Source organism: Vipera ursinii (assembly GCF_947247035.1).
Source record: "Vipera ursinii genome assembly, chromosome: 11".
Classification (NCBI taxonomy): domain Eukaryota; kingdom Metazoa; phylum Chordata; class Lepidosauria; order Squamata; family Viperidae; genus Vipera; species Vipera ursinii.
In genome coordinates this window covers 13,014,840-13,038,756 of record NC_139524.1, presented here as the reverse complement: position 1 = coordinate 13,038,756, position 23,917 = coordinate 13,014,840, and the positions used below count along the sequence as shown (strand labels likewise).

Sequence of the window (23,917 nt, the reverse complement as noted above, 5' to 3'; positions counted from 1 at the left end):
TGCATCTTTCTTCCTCTGGCCTCGCTGGAGCGCTGGCGAGGGGAAGGCATCCTTCCGCGGGCGCGTCGTGGGAACGGAGCGGCCCTGCTCTTTGCGGGGACTGGAGACTTGCTACGTCCCGAGGTGGGAGCATGTCGGTGGCCGGCCTGAAGAAGCAGTTCCACAAAGCTAGTCAGGTGAGCAGAGCCGGCGCGGAGGAAACCTAAGGGAGTTAAGAAACCGCAACCCACCTCGCAGACCTGAGCGCGCGAGGGCACAGGCGTCCCCGCGTAACTGGGTTCGCACGACGCGTTAAACCCCCTGTAGAGTTTGCTGCTGAGAGACTCGGCTGCGTAAACCCCAGCCGGGACGGTTCCTGCACGATAATGCCGCGTGGGACGTGCTTCCAGCGGGTTTGCTCGGTAAACCACGATTAAACCAGTCATGGCCTAGGTAGGTTGCGTGAAAGCGATCCTTGGAGGAGGATGCGTAGAGCGGGGGAGGGAGGGAGGGGAGGCTGTAGCCTTGTCCGAGCTGGATTTTCCTGCCAACTTTTCCTTTTGATATTTAGAGATGGGCAGCATCTCTAATAAAGAAATAAATAAATTGAGGTTCTCCAGGAATTGTCTCCATAACTCCCAGCAAAGTCGAGTTGGCAAACTTACCCGTTCAGCGCTGGAAGAAATTTCTGTGCCTTTGTGCGAAAGGCAGGGGGCTCACATTTTTTCCCCAAATATTCTTGAGAAGGTGGCATGTGTGAAGGGGATGCTAGAGGTCAAAGGAATTCCCAGGCAGCCTTTGGGGCAGTCCTGCTTATGGAGGGATAGCAACCAGTTCCTCTCCGGCATGTTTACTTTTCCCGCAAGCCCATCTGGGAATTCGCTTCTCTTCTCTCACTTGAGGTGCTGAGCCGGGTTGCTTTGAAGAGGACGGAGTTGGCTGGGTGATGCTTTAAGATGCTAACAAATATGAGATGGCCTAATAGTCTTTATCTGCTGCTTAAATAAGGAAAGACTTGTGTTGTAAAATAAAGGATCTGTATTTGCTAGTCAGTCGAAGTGCATTGAGTCAGACCGGTCCTGATGACTGACTTGCGTGAATTAAATGCCCTCAACTTTAACCCAACCTGTCCCTGTTCCAGTGATTTTGATGCCGTCCATTCAGCTTATTCTCCTTTGCCTTCTTCATCTTTTGCTTCCTTCAGTCTTGTCAAGCATCCCATTTTTTCTAGTTCATCATAATTTTTATTACGTGCCGGAGGCCTGTGAATATCGGTTGCTGATCTTTGTTTTAGAGGAGTTTAATTGATTGCTTGATGGTGTGTTCTCAAGTGCCTTTCCTGACCAAATAGCTAGATTTGCAGACCATAGTGAGCTGTTCCTGACCTGGTTTTTTAGATTAGGGAAATAGACCATTTTTATTTTTGGTCCCAGTAGGACTAACTTATTGGTTCTTCTTGTAGCCCGTGATACTACCGGTAGTATCCCAAATCTGTCTTCCCTCTCTTTCTCTCAAAGTGTAATTTTCAACATTGGACGTTATCCTTGGAAAGGCTTCTTCTTTGAATCTCATCTCAGGCTTTCATTGCATTCCTCCATAAATTTAATCTTGTCCTTATTCCTTGAGTACAGAACACTAACTGTTCTTGAGCCCAGGAAGACAAAATAATATGTCATCTTCTGGTCATGAGTTCATTTCATTGGTGGTTGATGTTACTTGGGGCTACTTAATGTGTATCATTAACCTAGTTTTTTTAAACTTTCATCACAAGCTCTTCTTAGTCCTGTTTATTTTCAGCCAACAAAATGCCATCATCTGCGTATCTCAAATTGTTAAGGGTTCAGCCTCCAATTTTCATTCCAACTGCCCTATTGTTCAATCTTGCATCCAATCTTGCATTTGTATACATTAAGTGAACGTAGAGACAATATGCTGCCTTGTCTTTCTCGCATTGCTTTTCTGAGTCTCTCTGTTTGTTTCCAAACTCAGTTCTTACTGTAACTATTTGTTCATTGTAAATGTTCTTTGGGGGGGGGAAATAATTAGACGTCCTGATACAGACATCAGCCTTGATCATTTTGACACCTGTTCAATGCTTCAAATTCCATTCAGGAGGGGCACTTGAAATATGAGGGAGAATGAACATGATAGCTCTCCATGACAGCGAGATGGGCAGCATATAAATTTAATAAATAAATGCATTAATGAATGAAACACCCTGCAACTCACTGAAGCAAGCCACTTTGTTCCAGGTTGTAAAATCAGGCAAAATTCACTTAGCAAATGTTTCACTTAGCCACAGAAATGAGATGGGCTCATTACAATCGACCTAGGTTTGCAGCGTACAATAATAAACCTAGAAGGTTTATTATTCAGGGCATTTTTATTTATGCTTTGACAAAGTTAACTTTTCTTTGCTTCATACTTTTCACCTTCCATGTTCCAGTTCGATATCTTCTTATAAAAGGTGACACTCCTATTTCAGCACTGGCCCTGAGAACCAATTTTCCTGTAGTCAGAGGTAGGTAGGCTGATTCCAGATCTGCCTGTTACAAAAAAAAAAAGATAGAAATAGATCTACTGTTTGGGAGACAGCGCAGTTAAGCCCATTGTATTACTCAGGAGAAGGAGGTAGAAGAATGTGAAGACTGATTTCATTATCAGTAAGGTTTGCATTTGATGCACTAGACTTCCTTCCTTCCTTCCTTCCTTCCTTCCTTCCTTCCTTCCTTCCTTCCTTCCTTCCTTCCTTCCTTTCTAACTTCCTTCCTTCCTTCCTTCCTCAAACATATGTCTAGGCAGCCAGTGGGGAATAAAGACAAAACAAAAGCCTCCTAAAATATAGTTTGATACATTCTTCCTGAAGGGACGCGGTGGCTCAGTGGGTTAGGACGCTGAACTTGTCGATCGGAAGGTCGGCAGTTTGGCGGGTCGAATCCCGAGTGCCGCGTAGCAGAGTGAGCGCCTGTTACTCGTGCCAGCTTCTGCCAACCTAGCAGTTCAAAAGCATGTAAAAATGCAAGTAGAAAAATAGGGACCACTACGGTGGGAAGGTAACAGCGTTCCATGCTCCTTTGGCGTCTAGTCATGCCGGCCACATGACCACGGAGACGTCCTCGGACAAGCGCTGGCTCTTCGGCTTTGAAACGGAGATGAACACTGCCCCCTAGAGTCGGAACGACGACTAGCACGCATGTGCGTGCGGGGGAACCTTTACCTTTACCTTTACCTTACATTCTTCCATCTAAAACACAGTACAATATGTTCTTCCAAAAATCCAGTGGGATTCAGCCGGTTCGCACCAGTTCAGCAGAACCGGTAGCTAATTTTTTGTTGCCCAGGCCCAGAACGGACTTCCGGAAGCGGCGTCCACGCAGAGAACCACGTTGTTCACCTATTTGAATCCCGCCACTGAAGAAATCGAACAGATACTCTTGAGTGGACCAAGAAACGTGGCACGGAAGGACAAAAGGATAGCTCAGCTTTAATCGCATAAACGAGTTTTCCATCAGTGGGACAATTGGTTGGAATTCTTTCAAAATGGCTTCATTAACTTTTGTTTGTTTGTTTTATAATGATCTATTGGTAGGAGCTTTTGTGCCCTTTGTTCTTGAGCTGTTCTCTTGCCAACCAAGAGAAGCCTGGCAGGTTAGTGATGGGACCTCCTTCCGTCTTTGCTTGAGCTGTTCTCCTGGCTTCCAGATCTGCTCGTGAAATTTCTGCCTATCTTAGCCAGAACCTTTTAACCTGAGGATATCACCATCTGGTACCCAGATTCATATTCATATTCAAATGTTATGGCTGTGCCCGTATTATGTGTTTTTTTCCCCTGTTGCTTTTTTTCAGGTTTGATTTTGCAATGTCTTCTAAGTATTTTGGCTTGATTGATGCTTGTAGAACTCCATCCTTCCCTTTTTTTGACTTACTAGCAAATATGGCCCTACCAGAAGCTTCTATTCCTGCTAACATTAATCTCAGAGGCAAATGATGAGAGGGGGATCTTTCTGCAACCCCTGGGAGAGGCATCATAGAGATTTGTGGTTTGCTTAAAACCATGGTTTGTATAAGTTGCAGAGAGCAGATGCACGTGTCGTACAAAGCCCTAATCATGGCTTATGAGTCACAATGAAGCCCAGACTGAACCCATTATGGCTTAGTACAGAGGTCCCCAACCTTTTGGGCAACAGGGACTGGTTCCGTGGAGAGAGGTTTTTCCACGGACCGAAGGAGGCGTGGTTTCGTGTGCTACTTGCATCCCACGGATGAGGCGTTGCTTGTTTGTGTGGACCGGTTGCTGGCATGCCGTGCCCCGGTACCGGTCCATGGACTGGGGGTTGGGGACCCCTGGCTTAGTACACTGTTTCTCAGCCAAAGCAATTTCCAAATGTGTGGACTTCAGTTCCCAGAATTCCACAGCCAGCATCAGCACAGAATTCTGGGAGTTGAAAGCCACACCTCTGGGAGTTGCCATGTTAGGAAACACTGGCTTAATAAGACATGCAAACCCAGCCATGATTTTGAGAGATGCGGGTTTTCTTTTTTCAAATTTATTTTATAAATGACGTCGGAAACGGTGATGAAAACAGTCTTTCAAATTAAATCACCGCTGCCCTTTTCCCTTGACCGTCCCCAGAGATTTAGATGTAAGTTGTTTGAATTTGCTGGTTCCCGTTGTTTAAAAGAAAAGTTACTGCTTATTCCACCAGTAAATTACTCATCTGAACAGGGCAGCTGCTATGTCTCTTTTCTGAGGCCACGAACAAAAGAGGCATTCTTCGTAAAGTTTGACTAACTGCAACGTAAGCAGAGCCGAGCAACGCGCATACAATAACTCTGTAATGCATCTCGAGAGTATAAAATATTCTCCGTGGGTTGTCCTGGATTCGTTACACCGCTGAGTCACAGATAGCTGAACACGTAGATGAGGTAGCCCCTGACACAATCGCAAGAATAAAAGGCATAGCTTTGTGTAAAATATGTACGGGCTAATTTATGGGTAGAGATGCTGATTTAGTAATAATTACTATCCTGCTGGTAAAAATGGGAAAAAAACCACCCTATGATAAACCGTAGCAACTACAGGGGGTAGGTGAGTGGGTAGTTGGTATAGTAGAGGTAGAAATTCAGCTCTTTGGAACATCTAGATTGTGTCACTTATTTCTAAAATATTATAACCAAAAAATTGATGCTGGCTTGGTTCACACATTACCCTAATTTTATAAATCATGATATGCAGGCTTCTGTAGAGATCCACATTTTTGGATCTCTGTCTCCCTCCCTCCTTCCCTCCTCCCCCCCCCCCCCCGATTGAGATATAGAAATGAGATCACTTTTCAGGTGGAAATCCAGAAAGTGAGACTTGCTTTCTCTAGCTAGGATTGATTGTTGAGTGCCCCTCCACAGTATATTATTTGAGCTTCGTGCAAAGACAATCTGGAACATTTTGTGCCCGCAAGAGGTTTGGAACTTGAAATTAAATTAGGGAGCAGCAAAATGCAATTTATGATGGAACATCAGGTCCCCCGGACTGGTTGACACTGGTGAAAATATCCTTTTAGGTGTTGATACTGAGCCTACACATTGAAACATAATTGCGTGCCACAGTGCCATCAGAAATTGGACTGGGTAGAGCATCTTGAAGGCAAGCAGGCTTGTCATGTGGGACGTGTTTTGCACCCTGAGGGGAAAAGAGACTTGCTGCAAGCCCAGTCTTTCTGTAAAAAGTTTTCCTTTGGTTATGTGTTTCATCTGTCTGTCGCCCTTTTTATTATTTCCGAAGCACAAAAAATGGCTTTTTATTTTATTTTTTATTTTAATCCCATTTATATCCCGCCCTTCTCCGAAGACTCAGGGCAGCTTACAATCTAAAGCACAACTCAATGTGCTTAGCAGTAGCCTTCATTCTATGTATATGCCTGCTTATTAGGGCTTTCGCCCCCCCCCAAGCGGCATTATTACAAAGTCAGCTTATTGCCCCCAACAATCTGGGTCCTCATTTTACCTACCTCAGAAGGATGGAAGGCTGAGTCAACCTTGAGCCTGGTGGGACTCGAACCTGCACTAATTGCAGGCAGCTGGTGTTACTTAAGGAGGCATTAGCCCACTGCTCCACCAAGGCTCAGTTACTGCTTAGCGTTTCCATTCATGGAGAACGTTCTGAGACAAGGAGAAGGTGACTATACAGTGAGTCCTCAACTTAGCAATAGAAATTCTGGGTGCCACTTGTGGTCTAAGTGAGCCTTGCCCCGTTTTACGACTTTTCTTGCCCCAGCTGTTAAGTGAATCCCTGCAGTTGTTAAGTTAGTAACACGGTTGTAAAGTGAGTCTGGCTTCCCCCCCTTGACTTGTCAGAAGGTCGCAAAAGGGGATCACGTGACCCCAGGACACTGCAACCCTCATAAACGTGAGTCAGTTGTCAAGCATCCAAATGTAAATCACATGACCAGTGGGGATGCTGCAACGGTCGTAAGTGTGAAAAATGGTCATAAGCCACATTTTCCAGTGCTGTTGTAACTTCAAACGGTCACTAAATGAACTGTTGGAAATGGAGGACTACCTGTAGATCATAAGCTAATTCAACATTTGATTTGCATTGTTAGGAACTGATGTACATCGAATGCACTGTTAGCAGATTCAACCTCTTTTATTTTTTTTGTACATGGAGTTTCCATGCGAGGATCTTTCTTCCCAGCTTTAATCAGATTTTTAGACCGGGAAGCATATTGCATTTTTAGCATTCCTAACTGTGTTTAGGGATGTCTGCTCCAATATTTTATTTACGTAGCTGCCAAACTCCCAGGGCTCCTTTTTAAATTAATCCTTAACTGAGTTCCCCACTAAACATGCTTTCCTTGTTCACAGAATGTGGAGTGAGAAAGTTATAAAGTCATTGAGGCAAGTTCCCAAAAAGTCTTCTTGGCAAGTTCTTTAAAAAGTCTTCTTGGACCCACCTGGTAGTAGTCAAGAGTTTCTCAAATTGTTCATAAGCTCATTACAATTGAAATTAAAAAAAAGGAAAGAAAGCTAGGCCTGGGTTGACAGGATATATACTAAGCTATTGTGATTTACTTGAGTTTTCACAGTGCGTTTTTATAAATGTGCTGTTTTGCTATTGTTTTGATTTATTGTGGTTGCTGCTGTACACACGCTTAGAGGAGAAGAATAAAACAAGTAGGCATGCTTAGAAACTAAGAAAGGGAGAGTGGGGATGGTTGCAGTCCAGTATTCCTATTTTTATTTCCCACCAGCAGCTTCTCACTTGTTTAATTGTCGAAGAAAAACTCTTTGAAACGTGAGGCAGCCTTGTCTCTCTTTGGAAGGTATGGTGTCTTGCATGCTAGCAAGTGGCAATCTGGGAAGTAGGTCTTAGGGTATGCTTAAAAGGTTGATGTATGTATTTTTTCTAGAGATGGGACAGACAAGGTTTGTGATAGATGCACACTGCGACAGCGCTGCCTGGTAGAAAATAAGCCAGAGAATCATGCTTGAATCCCTCCTGAATCAAAGGGCCCCTTTGTCTGTCTGCTCCATATTCTCAAAAATGTTGTCCCAGTAGTTAAGTTTTGCTTCTTAACCCACCCCAACAAGACCTGAGTGCTGTATCAGTTCTATTAAAGCAAACAGTCTGAGAGCCCTTTTAAATTATGATTTTAGCTACAGGGACCCAACTGTTCTGTACATAACACATGGGACTGATAGTTAGAACAATTAATCAGTAGAATGGCTTGTCTCCAGAAGTCATGGGTGCATCATCACTGGAGGATTTTAAGAAGAGATTGGACAGCCACTTGTCTGGAATGGTATAGGGCAGGGGTAGGCAACCTTGGCTCTTATGACTGGTGGACTTCAGCTCCCAGAATTCCTGAGCCAGCACAGCTGGCTCAGGAATTCTGGGAGTTGAAGTCCAGGAGTCATAAAAGAGCCAAGGTTGCCTACCCCTGGTATAGGGTCTCCTGCTTGAGAGAGGGTTGAATTACAAGACCTCCAAGGTCCCTTCCAGCGTTATTCTGATTGAATTGAGGTCACCCAAATCACCTACTTATGGACCGTGGAAATGGGATCCTTCAAACCTCAGAGAGAGAAGAATAGTTTATGGCTGCAGGTCGTCTTTCCTTGTGGCAGGTGGATATTTTAGGCTGCCGAGAATCTTTCATTATTTTATTTGTTGCTCTAAGCATGCTTGTCATTCTTCAGCAGCCCACAAAGATGTCAGGGCATGCCGTTTAGAAATTAGAGGAAGAAACTCTGCCGCAGAATATTATTACCCAGCCAAAGGCTTCGGTTACACAGAGAGCTCATAGCTGTGGTAACAGCTCAAGGTGCCAGCTCTGCTCCACCCATGAGCCAAAGCTGCATTCAAATATACTTTCGAGGCAAGCAAAAATAATAATAATAATAACCTGCAATCAAGTTCAGGCTGATCCCAGTTTGGATAGGAAAGGCCAAATGGGAGGAACTGAGCTCAGGGCCTAAGGCTGCAGCAAAATTCCTGATGGGAATTATTTTGTGAATTAGGGGTGCCATTTTGTGAGGGTGCCCAGAACACCTTTATATCCATAAAGTAATTTATTGACTCAAAAGGTTTATTGATTGATTCTAGAGCACTGCTTTAGATGAGTGATGAGATGGCAGAACACGCATCCTTATAGTCTTGAGCATCTTCTGTAGGTGTTGGGTCTGCCCTGGTTGTCTACACCTGGTTGTTTAGATCAGCATTGATCAACCTTGGCAACTTGAAGATGTGTGGACTTCAGCTCCCAGAATTCCCCATGGTGGGGAATTCTGGGAGTTGACGTCTCTATGTCTTCATGTTGGTAAGGTGACAGATGCTTGAGGCCACCTAAATCACGACTTACAGACCATGGATAGCAGACATGAGATCCCAGGCCCCTGGGATGGGGTGTGGAGAAGAACAAACCATCTCAGGTTGGTAAAGTTGACTGATGCTAGTTGAGTGGTGCTTCTGTTTGATGGAGAAGCTCTTCAGCTTTTGCAGTAGCCTTTATCTCCTGTATTGTAATCACATAAATTGCTTTTCCATGCAGGTTCCCACTGAGTCCCACAAATATTAATTCATGAGTGTTTTCTTTGGAGCCCAATGCACCCAACACTTGCTATCAGCTATCAGCTCCTCGGGGGTCATTTACCATCTTAAAATTAATACACTTGAGTAAAATGTACAGATCACAAACGTGTCTTCTCAAATCTGCTTTTTGTTTTGAAAACACCTTTCGTTTTACATCTCTTTTGTGCAAAGTTTCTTTTCCCAGCTGCCAAGCTGTGAAAACAGAGTAAAACATCAACCAGCTTTTTTTTTTAGAAGCTACTTATAAGAAGATGTTTATTTACGGGACAGTAGTGGGATTTGGCCAAACTAGGACCCTTGAGGGTTTTGTTTTTTTAATGTTTGCCTTTTGTCTCCAGCTCAAGAACAGAAAGGGGAAAGCTGTGAGCTCATACCTAGGCCAAACAGAAGCAAAAAAAATAAAATAAAAAAAGATCCCGGCTTGATTTGGGAAGTAGGGGGAAAAAAAGGGAGAAAAAGACTTTGAAAGGCTATATTGTTGCTCTCTTGTTTCCACCACAAAAGTTTGCTGTCAATCATACATTGTGTCCCAAAGGAGTCTTGCTTAGTGTTGCTTCTCTCTTGTAGCAAACAGCAGGCTGATGTTGTTGCAACCTTGTGGCCCTTTTGTTAAAATATTTTCCCATCATGTCATTGCTACAGGGGCTGGAGAATTGCACAGGCTAACCCCCGCTTTCTTCTTCTTGCTTCTTTTTTTTTAAAATCACTTTGCAAGTTTGCAAAGAACAGGTTTCTCCCCCCCCACCCCAAAGAGACAACCATGTATATTCAAGGACTAACGTTGTGAATCAGGTGGCCAGAAGTACGGGCAATGTTATTGTGGGGGTGGAGTTGCTACGAGCTTCAAGATTATGTCCACATTTTCTCTTATCTCTTTCCTTTTCTTTTAGCAAGGAGGTGATATTTGCCTAAGCCAGGGGTCAGCAACCTGAAACAGTGAAAGAGCCACTCGGAACCGGTTCCCTCACAAAAGGAAAAACTGGGAGCCGCAAAAAATGTGTGCGCATGCGTGTACATGCGCGCATGTGCAGAACAGGGTTTGACTGAAGAGTGGAGCCAAGGCGAGATATGCACCTACCCTGCATATTTGAATTGATTCTTTGAACCTTTTTAGTCCCACTTTTTTTTGGGGGGGACTGCACATGGCAGAGGACCGGGAGCCGCAGGAGACAGCTGAAAGAGCCGCATGCGGCTCCGGAGCCGCGGGTTGCAGACCTGTGGCCTAAGCACAACAAAAGCTCTTTTAAAAAGGAAAAAGGATTTTCCTATCGAGCGCCGCAGAAGCTCCGTGGGATTTATTTCTGAGCAGACACACATAAATTGGCGAGTGCCAAGTTACAAGACTCGGTTGCCAATGATATTAGGGCTCAAGATAGTCATTTATCCCATTGCTTTATATTCACATTCTTGCATTTCAGTCGTTGACCAGCCTTTTATGTAACATTGATTGGTTGATTCATCCTTTCCTTATGGGCCATTCAGTTGGTTTCCACTCCTAGCAAGCCACGCCGATAGATTGTCTTTGTGACAATCTGTCCCTAACCTAGCCTTCAATGGTGTGATGATGTTGACGATATTATCCGTTCCGTTGTCTATGGAGATTCTCAATCTTCCAAATCACGGTTGCTTTTTTCAAAAGGCAACTGGGCTTTTTTTTTTTTTGCTTGAAGATGTTTCACTTCTCATCCAAGAAGCTTCAGTTCATTGGTGAGAACTGTGGAAGCTTCTTGGACGAGAAGCGAAACATCTTCAAGCAAAAACAAAGGAAGCCCAGCTGCCTTTTGAAAAAAAAGCACCTTTGGGATGTCCGTTCAGTTGTGTCCAACTCCTGGTGATTCTATGGCCTGGTTTCTCTACACCATGGGTAGGCAACCTTGGCTCTTTTATGACTCATGGACTTCAACTCCCAGAATTCCTCAGCCAGCATGGCTCAGCATGGAAACCGCTCCATTTCCCCTCAGGGTGGCTGGCTGAGGAATTCTGGGAGTTGAAGTCCACGAGTCATAAAGTGGCCTAGGCCTAGGCCAGGGGTAGGCAACCTTGGCTCTTTTATGACTCATGGACTTCAACTCCCAGAATTCCTCAGCCAGCATGGCTCAGCATGGAAACCGCTCCATTTCCCCTCAGCCTGGCTAGCTAAGGAATTCTGGGAGTTGAAGTCCACGAGTCATAAAGCGGCCTAGGCCTAGGCCAGGAGTAGGCAACCTTGGCTCTTTTATGACTCGTGGACTTCAACTCCCAGAATTCCTGAGCCAGCATGGCTCGGCTTGGAAACCTCTCCCTTTCCCCTCAGCATGGCTGGCTCAGGAATTCTGGGAGTTGAAGTCCACGAGTCATAAAGCGGCCTAGGCCTAGGCCAGGAGTAGGCAACCTTGGCTCTTTTATGACTCGTGGACTTCAACTCCCAGAATTCCTGAGCCAGCATGGCTCGGCTTGGAAACCTCTCCCTTTCCCCTCAGCATGGCTGACTCAGGAATTCTGGGAGTTGAAGTCCACGAGTCATAAAGCGGCCTAGGCCTAGGCCAGGAGTAGGCAACCTTGGCTCTTTTATGACTCGTGGACTTCAATTCCCAGAATTCCCGAGCCAGCCATGCTGGCTCAGGAATCTCTTCAGACACTGTCTGAATCTCTTCAGTGTCTGAATCTCTTCAGACAGTGCTGGCTCAATGGCTTTGCAACAAAGATGAGCACCACTCCCTATAGTCATCAACCACTAGTAAAATCTGTAGGGACTCCTTTACCTTTTACTTCCCTTTCCTTCCACCTTTCCTAGCATTAGAGCAGGGGTGCCAAACTTCCGGCCTGCGGGCCGGATGCGTCATCCGGAAGCCGTGCCCACCCCATTGCCGGCAATGGCGAAAAGGCTCCAATACATTGCGTGACATCACGTGACGTTGCGAGTTTGACATGTCTACATTAGAGCTTTCTCCAGAGAGGCGTGTGTGTGTCTCTCTCTCTGTCTGTGTCTGTCTGTCTTTGATTCTGCCTAGATTATTTCCTGCAGCTTTTTGGCAAGTTTTTGTAAGTGGTTTGCCATTACTTCCTCCTTCCTAGGGCTAAAAAACAGTGACAGGCTCAAATTCACTCAGTTGACTTCACTCCTGCTCACAGTCTTCAGGTTTCTGAACCGCAACCCTAAACCGGCTTTTTCCAAAGATTAGATAACAGAAGACATTCATAGAAATAACAGTTAGAGACACAATGGAGTAAACAGTGAATAGAGCACAGACAGCAGAGGTGAAAATAAGATTGGCATGGTCCTTAACTTAGACAAACGGGCATGTCCGTTACTGTCTCCAGAGGGCTGAAAGCCCCAGGTTGGCTTCCTGGTTATCATTGCAACTATTATGTCACTTTTTATTATTGTATCTGTGAGAATGTGCTTACAAGATGTTACCTGGTAACTTTGAAGTAAACTGCTCCCTGGGGCTTGTGATTGTTGACTTGACTTAACATAACAAGATTAATGGCCCCCATTAACCCCCGCCTGAGAGACAGCATTGTGGAAACACAATTCTAAGAATTACATTTGCCAGGCTGAGTGTACTAACTGCAGACGAATGCTTTTAAATAAACGGAGCTGGCCTTTTGTACTGCCACGGGTGTGCAGTACACACTCCTAATAGCCGTCTTAGTATGAACAGTGGGGCATCCCTGGATTATTTTTGGTCTCACAAGGAAGAGGGTGTGTGTGGCAGGGAATTCTTTCTGCCGCATTTGGGTTAATCAACACAACCACATTGAGATTGAGATTGTATCAATCCTCAAGCAGGCTCATTCTGAAGGAAGGGGGAAGGGAAGGAAGGAGGGAGGGAGGGAGGGAGGAAGGAAGGAAGGAAGGAAGGAAGGAAGGAAGGAAGGAAGGAAGGAAGGATTGATTTTTCTTCCATATGGATATGGATATGGGACATTTTATTCATTGGGTTTGTCTTCCTTTTAATAGGGCTATCGGAATATATTTGCATAATGCATGAACCTTATCGTTCTGTTTCTAATTTCTGCCGACAACGGTGTAAAACCATTCTTAGAAGATGCTCCAGGGTTAGCCTGCCCATTATTGGAGTAAATTTCCGTAGCTTTCAACGTAGTAAAATGCAGCTGTTTCCCCACTTGTTGCATTCTAGCACTGGGATAAACCTTAATGTGGTTGACTCAGTTTATAGCAATGATATACATTACTAACTTTCATGGGCTGCAGTTTACTCTTCCAGCTTCCAAAGAGCTTCAGTTGATATCACTTGAGCAGTCTCTCTCTCTCTCTCTCTCTCTCTCTCTCTCTCTCTCTCTCTGTGTGTGTGTGTTTGTGTGCACATGTGTATGAGAGTGTGTAACATCACTGGAAAAGGTGGGGTTCGATTTTTTCTTCCTCTTTTCATTTTTGTGAAGGATTTTGAAAATCAGGAAAAGGAGCACGGGGCCCTTAATCCTTCACAAAAAGATGTCAGCTTTCAGGGTTTGGGAGACTTAAGGAAAGGAATGGAAACAAAAGAAGTCTTTTAAGTTTGAATGAAAAATAGAATCGGTTTAGTGCTGAATTGTGAAGCTGGGGGGCTGCATGGGGCTTAGCTTGTAGTGTAATCCTAACCAGTTCTGGTTTATTAAAGTCCGTTAAAACATATTATGATTTAGCATGGCGTTGAAACCAGGAGAATCTCTCCCCTCCCCTCTCTCTGATAATGGTGGTCTCCATGAAGAGGAGTGCTTTTCTTTCATCTGGCTTGCACAAATGTCAGTCCCTTTTGGTGTCAAGGCATGCAGTTGTGCATTCATTGTAACAGCCCATAGTTACTGCTGTGCCAGTTGAGTTGTGAGTAAAAGACATTTAAAGGAGGGGTGTGTGATGTGGGTGGGACAAGGGGCCAGACACTCTTGTTGCTCATAGAAACCTGAAGATCTTTGACTTGAGGAAACATCTGCTACAACCTGGTGTGGTTTGGAGGTGGAGCTGGTAAAGTTAGAGGTCCAAAAGTGATAAAGGGGAGGGGGAAGGCCAGAAAGTTAAGCTGGGGAGGGGAGATAAGTCTCCTTCTGCCTCTGAAATGGGAATTCCCTTTTCTGACAAAGCAACCTTGGTGATACAAAGTGGGTGCATACATACACTGAATAGCAAGGGGGTCCTTGGTGCTCTCTGAGCTTGCTTGGTTTCTTGCAGACGTTGCATTACCCTAACTAGATAACATCATCAGTGTTGGTTAAGGAGTGGGGTTTGCTGTCGGTTTATATTTTGGTGTTTTGCGTGTCTGGGTGGGTGGGGAGCGGTCTTACGGATTCTTTGGTTTGGCTGTTTACTAATGGCTCTTGGGCAGATTCTTGACTGGGGTATTGCCTACTTGATTGTTGGTCTGAAGTTGACCTTGGAGTTAATCTAGGCTGATCTGGTGAAGAGGTGCTGGAGTCTTTTTCCCCTTTGGGCCCAGAATTCAGGAGATGCGCAAACAAGATTAGTTTATAGCATTGAGACATACATTGGTGAGACAAGATCTCATCTCCACAAAGAGGTTGTGGCTGAAAGCCAGTGGCCAACCTTCCTGAAGAGCAAAGGGGATGAGTTAGAGTTTCTCTTTACAATCAGGTTTCCACTGGTTGTAATGAAACCTAGGCTAGGTATGCTGTTTCCAGGGTTTAGGGAAGATTCTTGGTTTTCCTTGGGCATATGTGTTCTATCAGCCTTTCTCCGTGACGGCGAGTTCTTTGGTGCTGTTGTTTATCATTATCCTTCTCCTCCTCCAGCTTTTCAGCGAGAAGATCAGTGGAGCAGAAGGGACAAAACATGATGGAGACTTTCAAGAGATGGAGAAGGTAAGGCAGGTCTGTCATACGGGCTGCTAATGGCAAGGTGTTTATTTCTAATTATAACTTGAGAGGCCCTGTCATCCTTTTTCTAAAATAGGCCACAGCTAGGAAAAGGTCTAGCAGCTAGAGGACATCAGCTTGGCACAAATTTGCGTAGAATGTATGAAAGAAACAGTCCCCGTCATATATTGTTAAAGATGAGCGATGGTTCAAAGTGGAATTCTTTTGAACTCAGCATCTTGACCCATGTCCGATGGGTGTCGTTTCAACCACCTTAGAAGGGTTTCAAGGTCAAAACACTTCCCAAATGATCAGAGCTGCCCATTTCTCATTTAGGAAGTAAAATTGGAGGTGTTGAGTTAAAAAAAAATGGCTCAGCTTGAAAAATGATTTGCACAGCCCGCCTAAAGATGTTTCATTTTCTTCCTGCAGAAAATCGATGTCACTAGCAAGGCGGTGGCAGAACTCTTATCCAAAGCTACAGAATATCTCCAACCTAACCCAGGTAGGAACAAGATATTTTCAGTGAGTTCCAGATGTTTCAAACAACCGAGCATCTTTGCGAACCAATCCATCAGATCTGCGCCCCACAGTTTTGTTGGTTTTCTACAGATGTTTTAATGTTGTAGCAGTTTTATTGGCTGTATTTTTACTTGCTGTTTAGAGGTAGTCCTCGGTTTACAATCATTCATTTATTGGCCGTCACAGTTACGACGGCACTGGGAAAAGTGGCCAGGCGGCTTCTGACAAGCAAAATCAATGGGTGAAGCCAGATTCACTTAACAACCTTGCAACTCGCTCAACAGCTGCAATGGTTTGCTTAACCCAGGGGCCTTCACACTTGGCCCTTTTATGACTTGTGGACTTCAACGCCAGGCTGAGGAATTCTGGGCCATGTTTGAAGGCCCCTGCTTGTGAACTTCAACTCCCAGAATTCCTCAGCCAGGCACACTGGCTCAGAAATTCTGGGAGTTGAAGTCCACAAGTCATAAAAGAGCCAAGGTTGCCTACCCCTGGTCTGGATGAAGTTGGTGGCAACTTGCTCTACGGTGGTTGCCTAGCAGTGTAACGTTCCAGGTCTGGAGACATGAAGTCAACGAGCAGAAATGTTCTCCAGACGTATAGAAATCCCAGTATATCTTTTAAGCTTTTCAATATCAATCTCTCTCTCTTAAAGCCTACAGAGCTAAACTAGGAATGCTGAACACGGTCTCCAAGATCCGAGGGCAAGTCAAGGACACAGGATACCCACAGACCGAAGGATTACTTGGAGACTGTATGCTCCGATATGGGAGAGAACTGGGAGAGGACTCCACCTTCGGTGAGCTTCTGCAGCCACGCAGCATTGTTTATGCAGTTCTTGCAGGTGGCACTTAATAAATCTGGATTGTTAAGAAAAGGGCGGGTCCCTGCCTGAGCAGAGGACATAACAGAGATGCAAGATGCGAAGAGTGTGGAGGCAGGAGGGTGACAAAATACGGCCTCTCTCTTTGCCTGCTGCTCCTTAAAATGGATTTTCAAGGACTGTAAATGGTGCTCAGGTGTATTACCTGAGATGCAGGCAAAGAACATTATGTCCCTAGGCTAGACAGCTTGGAATAAAAACAAAGCCCAAAGAAATAAACAGGTAGAGTCTTCCATGAATGGCTGTAGTAGATCCAGTTTACAGGCAGATTGAAAAGTGTCCTGCTTCAGAACTGAGATCCCCCAATGAAAATTCTAAAGAGAGATTGGGGGGTGAGGGATGTTTCCCAGTCAACATTTATCTTGTTCTGTTGAAACATGGCTAGTAACATGTTTTCATGGTCCTGCATCTGAAAGAAAAGTAAGGCAATTCCCCTATTCTTTATTCATTTTACTGGAGATTTTTTATGGTGAGGGAGCAGTTGTATCCTGCCTTTATTATTTTTACAAATAACTCCAGGAGGTGAGCACATCCAACATTTCCTTGTCTGTCTGTCTGTCTGTCTGTCTGTCTGTCTAATCTCTCTCTCAATCTCTCTCTCAATCTCTCTCTCTCTCTCTCTCTCTCTCTCTCTCTTTCTCTCTCTCTCTCTCCATCTCTATCTATCTATCTATCTATCTATCTATCTATCTATCTATCTATCTATATCTTATTCATTGAATTTATATCCCACCCATGTCGCTATCAAAGTGATTCAATGGTTATCAAAAGGTGAAAGATATACCTGCCAGATTAAAATGATCCTACCTGTTTTTGTCTGACAAAGTGGCTTAAAATGAGGTGGGCTGATTTCTTCCCCTGTATGAGAGTATTGTAGCAACTGTAGGGAACCATAGTTCTAGCCACGCAGAAATAAGAGTCTGATGGAAATTTAAGGATAGAGGCTCGTCCGGATGAGTTGCTTTGAAGGAAGATGAACCGGCGCTATTTAAAAGAAACACTTATTTGCAATTACTGCTCAGCCTTTCAGCTGCTGTGCTACAGATCTATAGTTACCAGTCAGCGTAGACAAATGGGTGTGCTGAATGGGGATGATGGGAGATGTAATCCTGAACACCTACTGTATAAGAGCCCCAAATTGTGCAGGGTTTTGCTTAAGAACACTCTCTCTGCAGCAAGAAGGACTTTTCAGTTACGAATTGCCTCTTCTGTATGAATGAATGAATGAACCTTTATTGTCAAAGTACAACCATGTATACATGGAGATTGGCTGTAGGATGTGACCAGAGAAATGGTCTGGGAGATAAGGATAGAAGCTTTACACGTTTCAAAGAAAAAAGGCTGAAAATAAGCCTTTTAAGTTTCAGTTAGAAAGCTGCTGAATTATTATTATTTTTTAAAAATAAATCCTCCCCGATGTGATACACGACTGTTGTTTCTTCTTGACAAGGTGCTGCGCTGATTGATGTGGGAGAAAGTATGAAGCAGATGGCAGAAGTGAAAGACTCCCTAGATATCACCATCAAGCAGAATTTTATTGACCCTCTACAGTTACTGCAAGAAAAGGATTTAAGAGAGATTGGAGTGAGTTTATCTCTGCCTCGAATATTTGCCTAGGGACCTGAGCTGCATCCTCGGAATAATATTAGTGTTTCTCAAATCTCTCTCGCCTGCTCTCTTTTTCCCCCCACTCCATAATGCCTGGATTTGCATAATATCTTAAACTTAGGTTAACAAAATACGACGGCCACGTTCGTATGATGTGCAGTTTCCCAGACAAAGGATATTTCGTCTGGCTTAATGTGGGCATGCCAAGATCATTTTTTTATGATTTATTTATTTAGTTATTTTTACAAATAACTCTAGGCGACGAACATATCCAACATATCTTTCTCCTCCTATTTTTCCCACAACCACCACCCTGCGAGGTGGGTTGGGTTGAAAGACAGTGACTGACCCAAAGTCACCCAACTAGCTTTCGTGGCTAAGGTGGGACTTGAAATTACCCCCTCCCCCCACTTTCTAGTGTGGTGCTTTAACCACTGGCTCTCCAGTTTGAGTGGTTGAGATCCAGCAACACATTGAATCGCAAACGTTTCAGCACCATTCTGCTTAATCCAGTGGTTTCCTAGATCCAGTTATGAGATCCCTATATTTCTGGAGCACTTGAAATATCTCCCTTCCTTGAAGCTTAAGGAGAATTTAGTCCCTGGAAGATTTCTGTCTTCCCTTTCCTCAAATTCTTTACAAAAAGATGCAGTTTGTTTTTTTTTCCTCACATCAGAGGAATTTACTATATTTTTGCCTGGTGTGGGGGCGTGAACCTGGAAACTTAGATAAATTAAACCATGGCTCATTGGGAACTGCTGGACGTAGCAGACCACCTTGGCTCTGAAGATGCCAGCCACGATTTCTGGCGAAATTTCACAGTGTTGTTTAGTCCATGATCACTAAACTCTTTAGCCCAGCACTGCCCAACAGATCCTGGGTGCGAAAACCTACGCCAGTAAACCATGATTCAGTTAAACACGGATAAACACACTGCATAAACAATGTTAGTGGAGTCTTGAATATGAACGGGCACTCCACAGTCAGGAGAGAGAACACGGCAGAAATTTAATGAGATCCAGAATATGAAAGTAAGCCGTATTTTGACAAATATGTGTTGCTTCTGATTTAGATGGCCTGAAGATTTTCCCACAGTAAACGAACGATCTAGAATCTTAAGAATTGATTGCAAAGCAACTGCCGAGGCATTCACAGATGCTGCTATTTTATTACTATTTTTTTTCTGGCCGTTCCACATGGCTAAAAAGATATTTCTGCCCCTATAGGCAAAAGCTTCTACTCTTCCTTTGCTCTAACCATTTGGTTCTCCTCTTCTTCTTCTTCTTTTTTTAAAAAAAAACACACCAGCGCCATCTAAAAAAATTAGAAGGCCGGCGTCTAGATTATGATTACAAAAGGAAACGTCTCGGGAAGATTCCAGACGAGGAAGTGAAGCAAGCCGTCGAGAAGTTTGAAGAGTCCAAAGAGTTGGCAGAACGGAGCATGTTCAACTTTTTGGAAAATGATGTAAGCTCCTCTCCTTGGCGTTTGAGTGCGAGACATGCAGCGTCTACGTGGGCGTTTGTGGCCCGTGTGATGTGGCACAACTAGTCATTGTGAAGATGATCAGGTTGCCCGTACTCGTGAGCACTTGCCTACTCTTTTCCAAACAAGAAAGCAGATGAAACCCACGAGCGGCTGTGCAATTCACCATTCCTGCAATTTTTAAGCGGAGTAGCGGGCAGTCTACACCTCTCAAACCTGTTATCTGTCTCCCCTGTAGTTTGGTGATGCAATTTCTTGCTATTTTAAAATGCAGGAAAGGGAAAACACATCTAGTATTATCCCTAAAATAGTTTCAGGTCCCGCCTCCCTCCAGATCCCAAGACGTTTCTTACCTCCATCCCTTTATCATCTCTTCTGCATTAGCCGTAGGCAAAATGTAGCTTTTGAAAAGGTCACATTGGGCACTATTCTACTTGCTTCCAACGGCTTCGTGAAGTGCTGCCCTCTAGTGACTGTTAAAATTAGAAAGTGGATTGTGCCGGACAGGTAAATCCTTGATTTATGACTATAATTGAGCTCAGATTTAACAGTTGTAAATCATGCCATTAGGCGAATCCTCATCCGATTTTACAGTCTTTTTTTTTGCAATTGTCATTAAGTGAACATGGCCGTTGTTAAGGGAATCCATTGCACACAATGGGCATTTTTTTTGAGCTGCATAATGGAAGTAATAGCAATAGCATTTAGACTTATATGCCGCTTCCCAGTGCTTTGCAACCCTCTCTGGGCGGTTTACACAGTCAGCCTATTGACGTCCCAGAATCTGGTTTCCTCATTTTACCGACGTCAGTTCTTGGCAGAAATCGTGATCCCATGAGCAGAGGAATGCTGCAAACGGTCACAAATGTGGGTCGGTTTCCGAGCACCCAAAATGGGATTGTGTGACCCCAGGAGGAGACCCCGATTGTCAGAACATCAAATTGAGGTTTTAAGTACCTTTGGTGGGGAGTCTTGTCATAGGTCAAGAACTATCTGTATAGGAGTTTCAGATCTTTTCATGATAAGATAAAAATTCAGAGTCAGGAGGTTTACCTTCCTAAAATCTGCATTTCTCTCTCGTTTTATTTTGGGATTCCCTTTTTAAAGATAGAACAAGTGTGCCAGCTGTTAGTCTTGGTAGAAGCCGCGTTGGATTATCACAAACAGTCTGCAGAAATTTTGGAGGATCTGCAGAGCAAGCTACAAAATCGGTAAGCCTAATCATGGCTTGGTTCCATTGCAAACTGAGGGAGCTCTTTGAAGAAGGGCTATCAAAAGGCTGGCCTTCCAGATGCTGAGTAAGTTTTGCTAACCACAACTGGCAGATACGCCACAAATTGGCTCTAGGGCCCTGTCATGGTGCAAATGTCTGGCACCTCAGAAGTTAGGAAGAAAGACTTGTGCCTCCCTTAATCTTTTAAGATGTTGCTCATTCGTATTTTAGAAAACTGGCCATACTAACCCAGAACACTGCATCAAAACGTGGGTAATCTGTCATAATGTAAATAACATATCAGAACAATTAACCAGTGGAACAACCTGACTCCAGAAGCCGTGAATGCTCCAACACTGGAAGTTTTTAAGAAGAGACTGGACAGCCATTTGTCTGAAATGGTATAGGGTTTCCTGCCTGAACAGGGGGTTGGACTAGATGACCTCCAAGGTCCCTTCCAACTTTATTATCATCTGAACCTAGTGTGTAAGCTGTTGATAACACAGCACGTGTTGTCATTATTAGCCCAAGCTGGCATCCTGCTGATCTTTGTGATATCAACTATCATCAGCTGCATTCAGTTAGAGGTTTGATCCTTTCAGTCATTCTGAGGGTCTCAAGCTGGTCCACTCCTCACTCCATCCCACTGTCCTCCTCCAGGTCAACGTTATGACAAGATTCCCATGTTACGCTAGCCTTTCCTTGGCTGAATAAACCACAGTTGCCTGAGTTTGTCCAACATGTTAAGTTCTAAAACCACAGTGGCCAGCTTAGGAAAATACACTAAGTGAAAATTAAACAAACCATATTGCGGCTGAAGCCCATGAGTCAATTTAGCTTATGTGGCTTTTCAGTTCTCCTGAAGGGATGTTCCATTTGCGTTTCTTGTCTTTGGCTAGTTTCTTGAAGGGCTGTGAGGGGAGGAGGATGGGGGTTGTGTTTGTATATGTATGCCAGAAGACAGATCGTTTCTGCTGTTCCTTCTCAGTGGACCCAGGCACATCAGCAATGAGCTGTGGAGCTCAAAATCACTGCCAGTGGGTGGGTTTGCACTTCCTACTAAATCAAAGCATGGGATATTTGGTTTATGGTTACTGTGTAGTTAAGCCAATTGTTGTTTATTCCTTGGACTGCGGTTAAACTATGAATCAATACGATGTGTGTGTGTGTGTGTGTGTATCTGTCTATATCTCTATCTCTATATCTCTGTCTATCTATGAATTAACTCATGGGTTTGCAAGGAATTTTGGGGTGGCAATGTTGAGAACAGAATTCCCGAACAGAGTGTAAAAACACTTAGAGCAGGCACTTCTGACTGTTTGAAAAGCTTGATCTTTCATCTCCATCCTGGTTTCAGGATAAATGTGGCTTCCAGTCGCCCCAAACGTGAATTTAAGCCCAAACCAATCACACGGACGCATCTGGAAATAAGCAATGGTCAACCACACAATGGAATTTCCTTCAGTCCATCAATTAAATCATCAGGTATGTAATCATGGGATCTATGGAGATTCTCAGTCATCCAGGTCATTCGTGTAGGCTGGGATAGAACAGTAGCCATCTTGCTTGTTTTTCGGTTGCCACAAGATTGGTGGAAGGAATGGAGTGTTTTATGCTAGCCCAAACCAAGGATACCCAAACCCCGGTTTGTGGACCAGTACCAGGCCACAGCATGCCAGCAACTGGGCCACACAAACAAGCAAAACCCCATCCGCGGGATGCAAGCAACACAGAAAAACACGCATCCTCGGATCTGTGGAAAAACCTCTCTCCACGGAACTGGTCTGTGGTGCCCAAAAGGTTGGGGACCTCTGGCCTAAACTATTCTCTGTCCTGTGGGAACCAAGGTCATTTTTGTTTCCTTGGCTGGGGCGGGTTGTGCCTAATGTTAGAAAGCCCACCAAACTATTCTATTTGGGAAACGTAGTTGATTGCATAGTTCTATGGGGTGGGAAGTTTAAGTTTGTAATACTGGTTGCTTTCTGGAGGAAACATTAGTCTTGGGTTCACTTTTGACCATGCCGATATTTTGCAACCAATAAACCTGTTCTTCGAGGAAAGCTCAAGCCTCAGAGTTCTGCTTTAATTGGTCTCATCTATCAGAACCACGAGATTAGTATTAGAACGTTTATCATCTCGAACTTTGTTGCAAATGAATTGAGACAAAACTTGCGGGAAAGCACCCTGAACATCTCTTGATTGCTTATTCTGACCAGGTTCTTCGTGCCACATGGACCAGCCTTGCTGCCAAGCCTTGTATGACTTTGAGGCTGAAAATGAAGGGGAGCTTGGCTTTAAGGAAGGAGACATCATCATGTTGACCAATCAGATTGACGAGAACTGGTACGAAGGCATGTTGAAAGGTGAATCTGGATTCTTCCCCATCAGCTACGTTGAAGTCATTGTCGCCCTGCCGCAGTGAATGTGTCCCTTTCACACTAGAGATGCAACCAAAAACAGGGTCTTTGCGGTGTTTTGATTTGTGCGGCGCACTACAAAAGCCTGTGCTTCCTTTGACCGACTTAACTGACTCTTTTGTACACGTCTTTTAAGAAATATATTTATTTTGTATCCCTACAATGTGGATATAAATTATCAAGCCCTTTCTTCTGGTTACCAGCAAAGAACAGCAGCCAAGCCCGATCCTGTGCTTTCGTGCCTTGAAAATCTCCCCCAGGCTTTTTCTGAAAACGAAGCTATTATGCCGATTATGGCAACAAGAAGCCATTTCACCAAGTGATGAATTTTATTTGTGGGTACAATTTTTTAGCTACCCTAAGTTTGTTCATCATTGAGCCTCTACTGTTGCCCTGAACTGAACTGTGAAAAGCTAATACTTACCACCTGCTATATCTTGACTAGAGAAGAAGGATTACTTCCTTGATATTCCTGTATTAAGTCCACGTTACCCTCAAACGCTTAACTCTTCACTGACCAGAAATAATAAAACACTCTTGTAGGAAATTTTATTTCCTTTGCACCTTACAAGGTATGTCGTTCTTGGGCTACTAGCTTCACAACATCTGCCATAACCGGAGCTAAACTTTGGCACTTTTGAGTTTTTTGGTTGTGAACTAGCTTTGTGAAAAATGATTGAGGATAAGAGAAAATGTGTGTTCTGCCACTTCTCTGTGGGATCCTGTTTTAGTAGTTATCAAGCTTAGTTGTTACGGCAAATCTGGCTTTGCTCCTATGGCACAAAAGATTCTTTAATCCTCTTTTTTTTCATACCATTTCTGATCTGTTTTCCACCTGTCCATTTAAGATTCAGAAATCCATCTTCTTGCTCAAGCTAACCAGCACTGCTAGAGAGGAGTATGCCGCTGAGATCAAATCTTGCTAAAACCAA

At 44.1% G+C, this 23,917-nt stretch overlaps 1 protein-coding gene and 1 long non-coding RNA gene across 4 annotated transcripts in view; one reads left to right on the top strand and one right to left on the bottom strand.

The window, feature by feature from the left end:
• Positions 1-23,917, bottom strand: part of LOC310645575 — a 590,514-nt gene that overhangs the window by 159,599 nt on the left and 406,998 nt on the right. The gene's annotated exons all lie outside the window — the stretch shown is intronic.
• Positions 74-23,556, top strand: SH3GL3 (SH3 domain containing GRB2 like 3, endophilin A3). Of its 2 annotated transcripts, XM_083371379.1 has the most exons (9): positions 74-176; positions 14,795-14,863; positions 15,290-15,362; positions 16,035-16,178; positions 17,713-17,846; positions 19,179-19,337; positions 20,463-20,566; positions 21,926-22,053; positions 22,785-23,556. In XM_083371379.1, the coding sequence occupies exons 1-9, from the start codon at positions 132-134 to the stop codon at positions 22,988-22,990; spliced, it is 1,062 nt and encodes a 353-aa protein (XP_083227505.1). In that variant the 5' UTR covers positions 74-131; the 3' UTR covers positions 22,991-23,556. The 2 variants fall into 2 exon arrangements, with proteins under 2 accessions (XP_083227505.1, XP_083227506.1); XM_083371380.1 differs by lacking the exon at positions 19,179-19,337.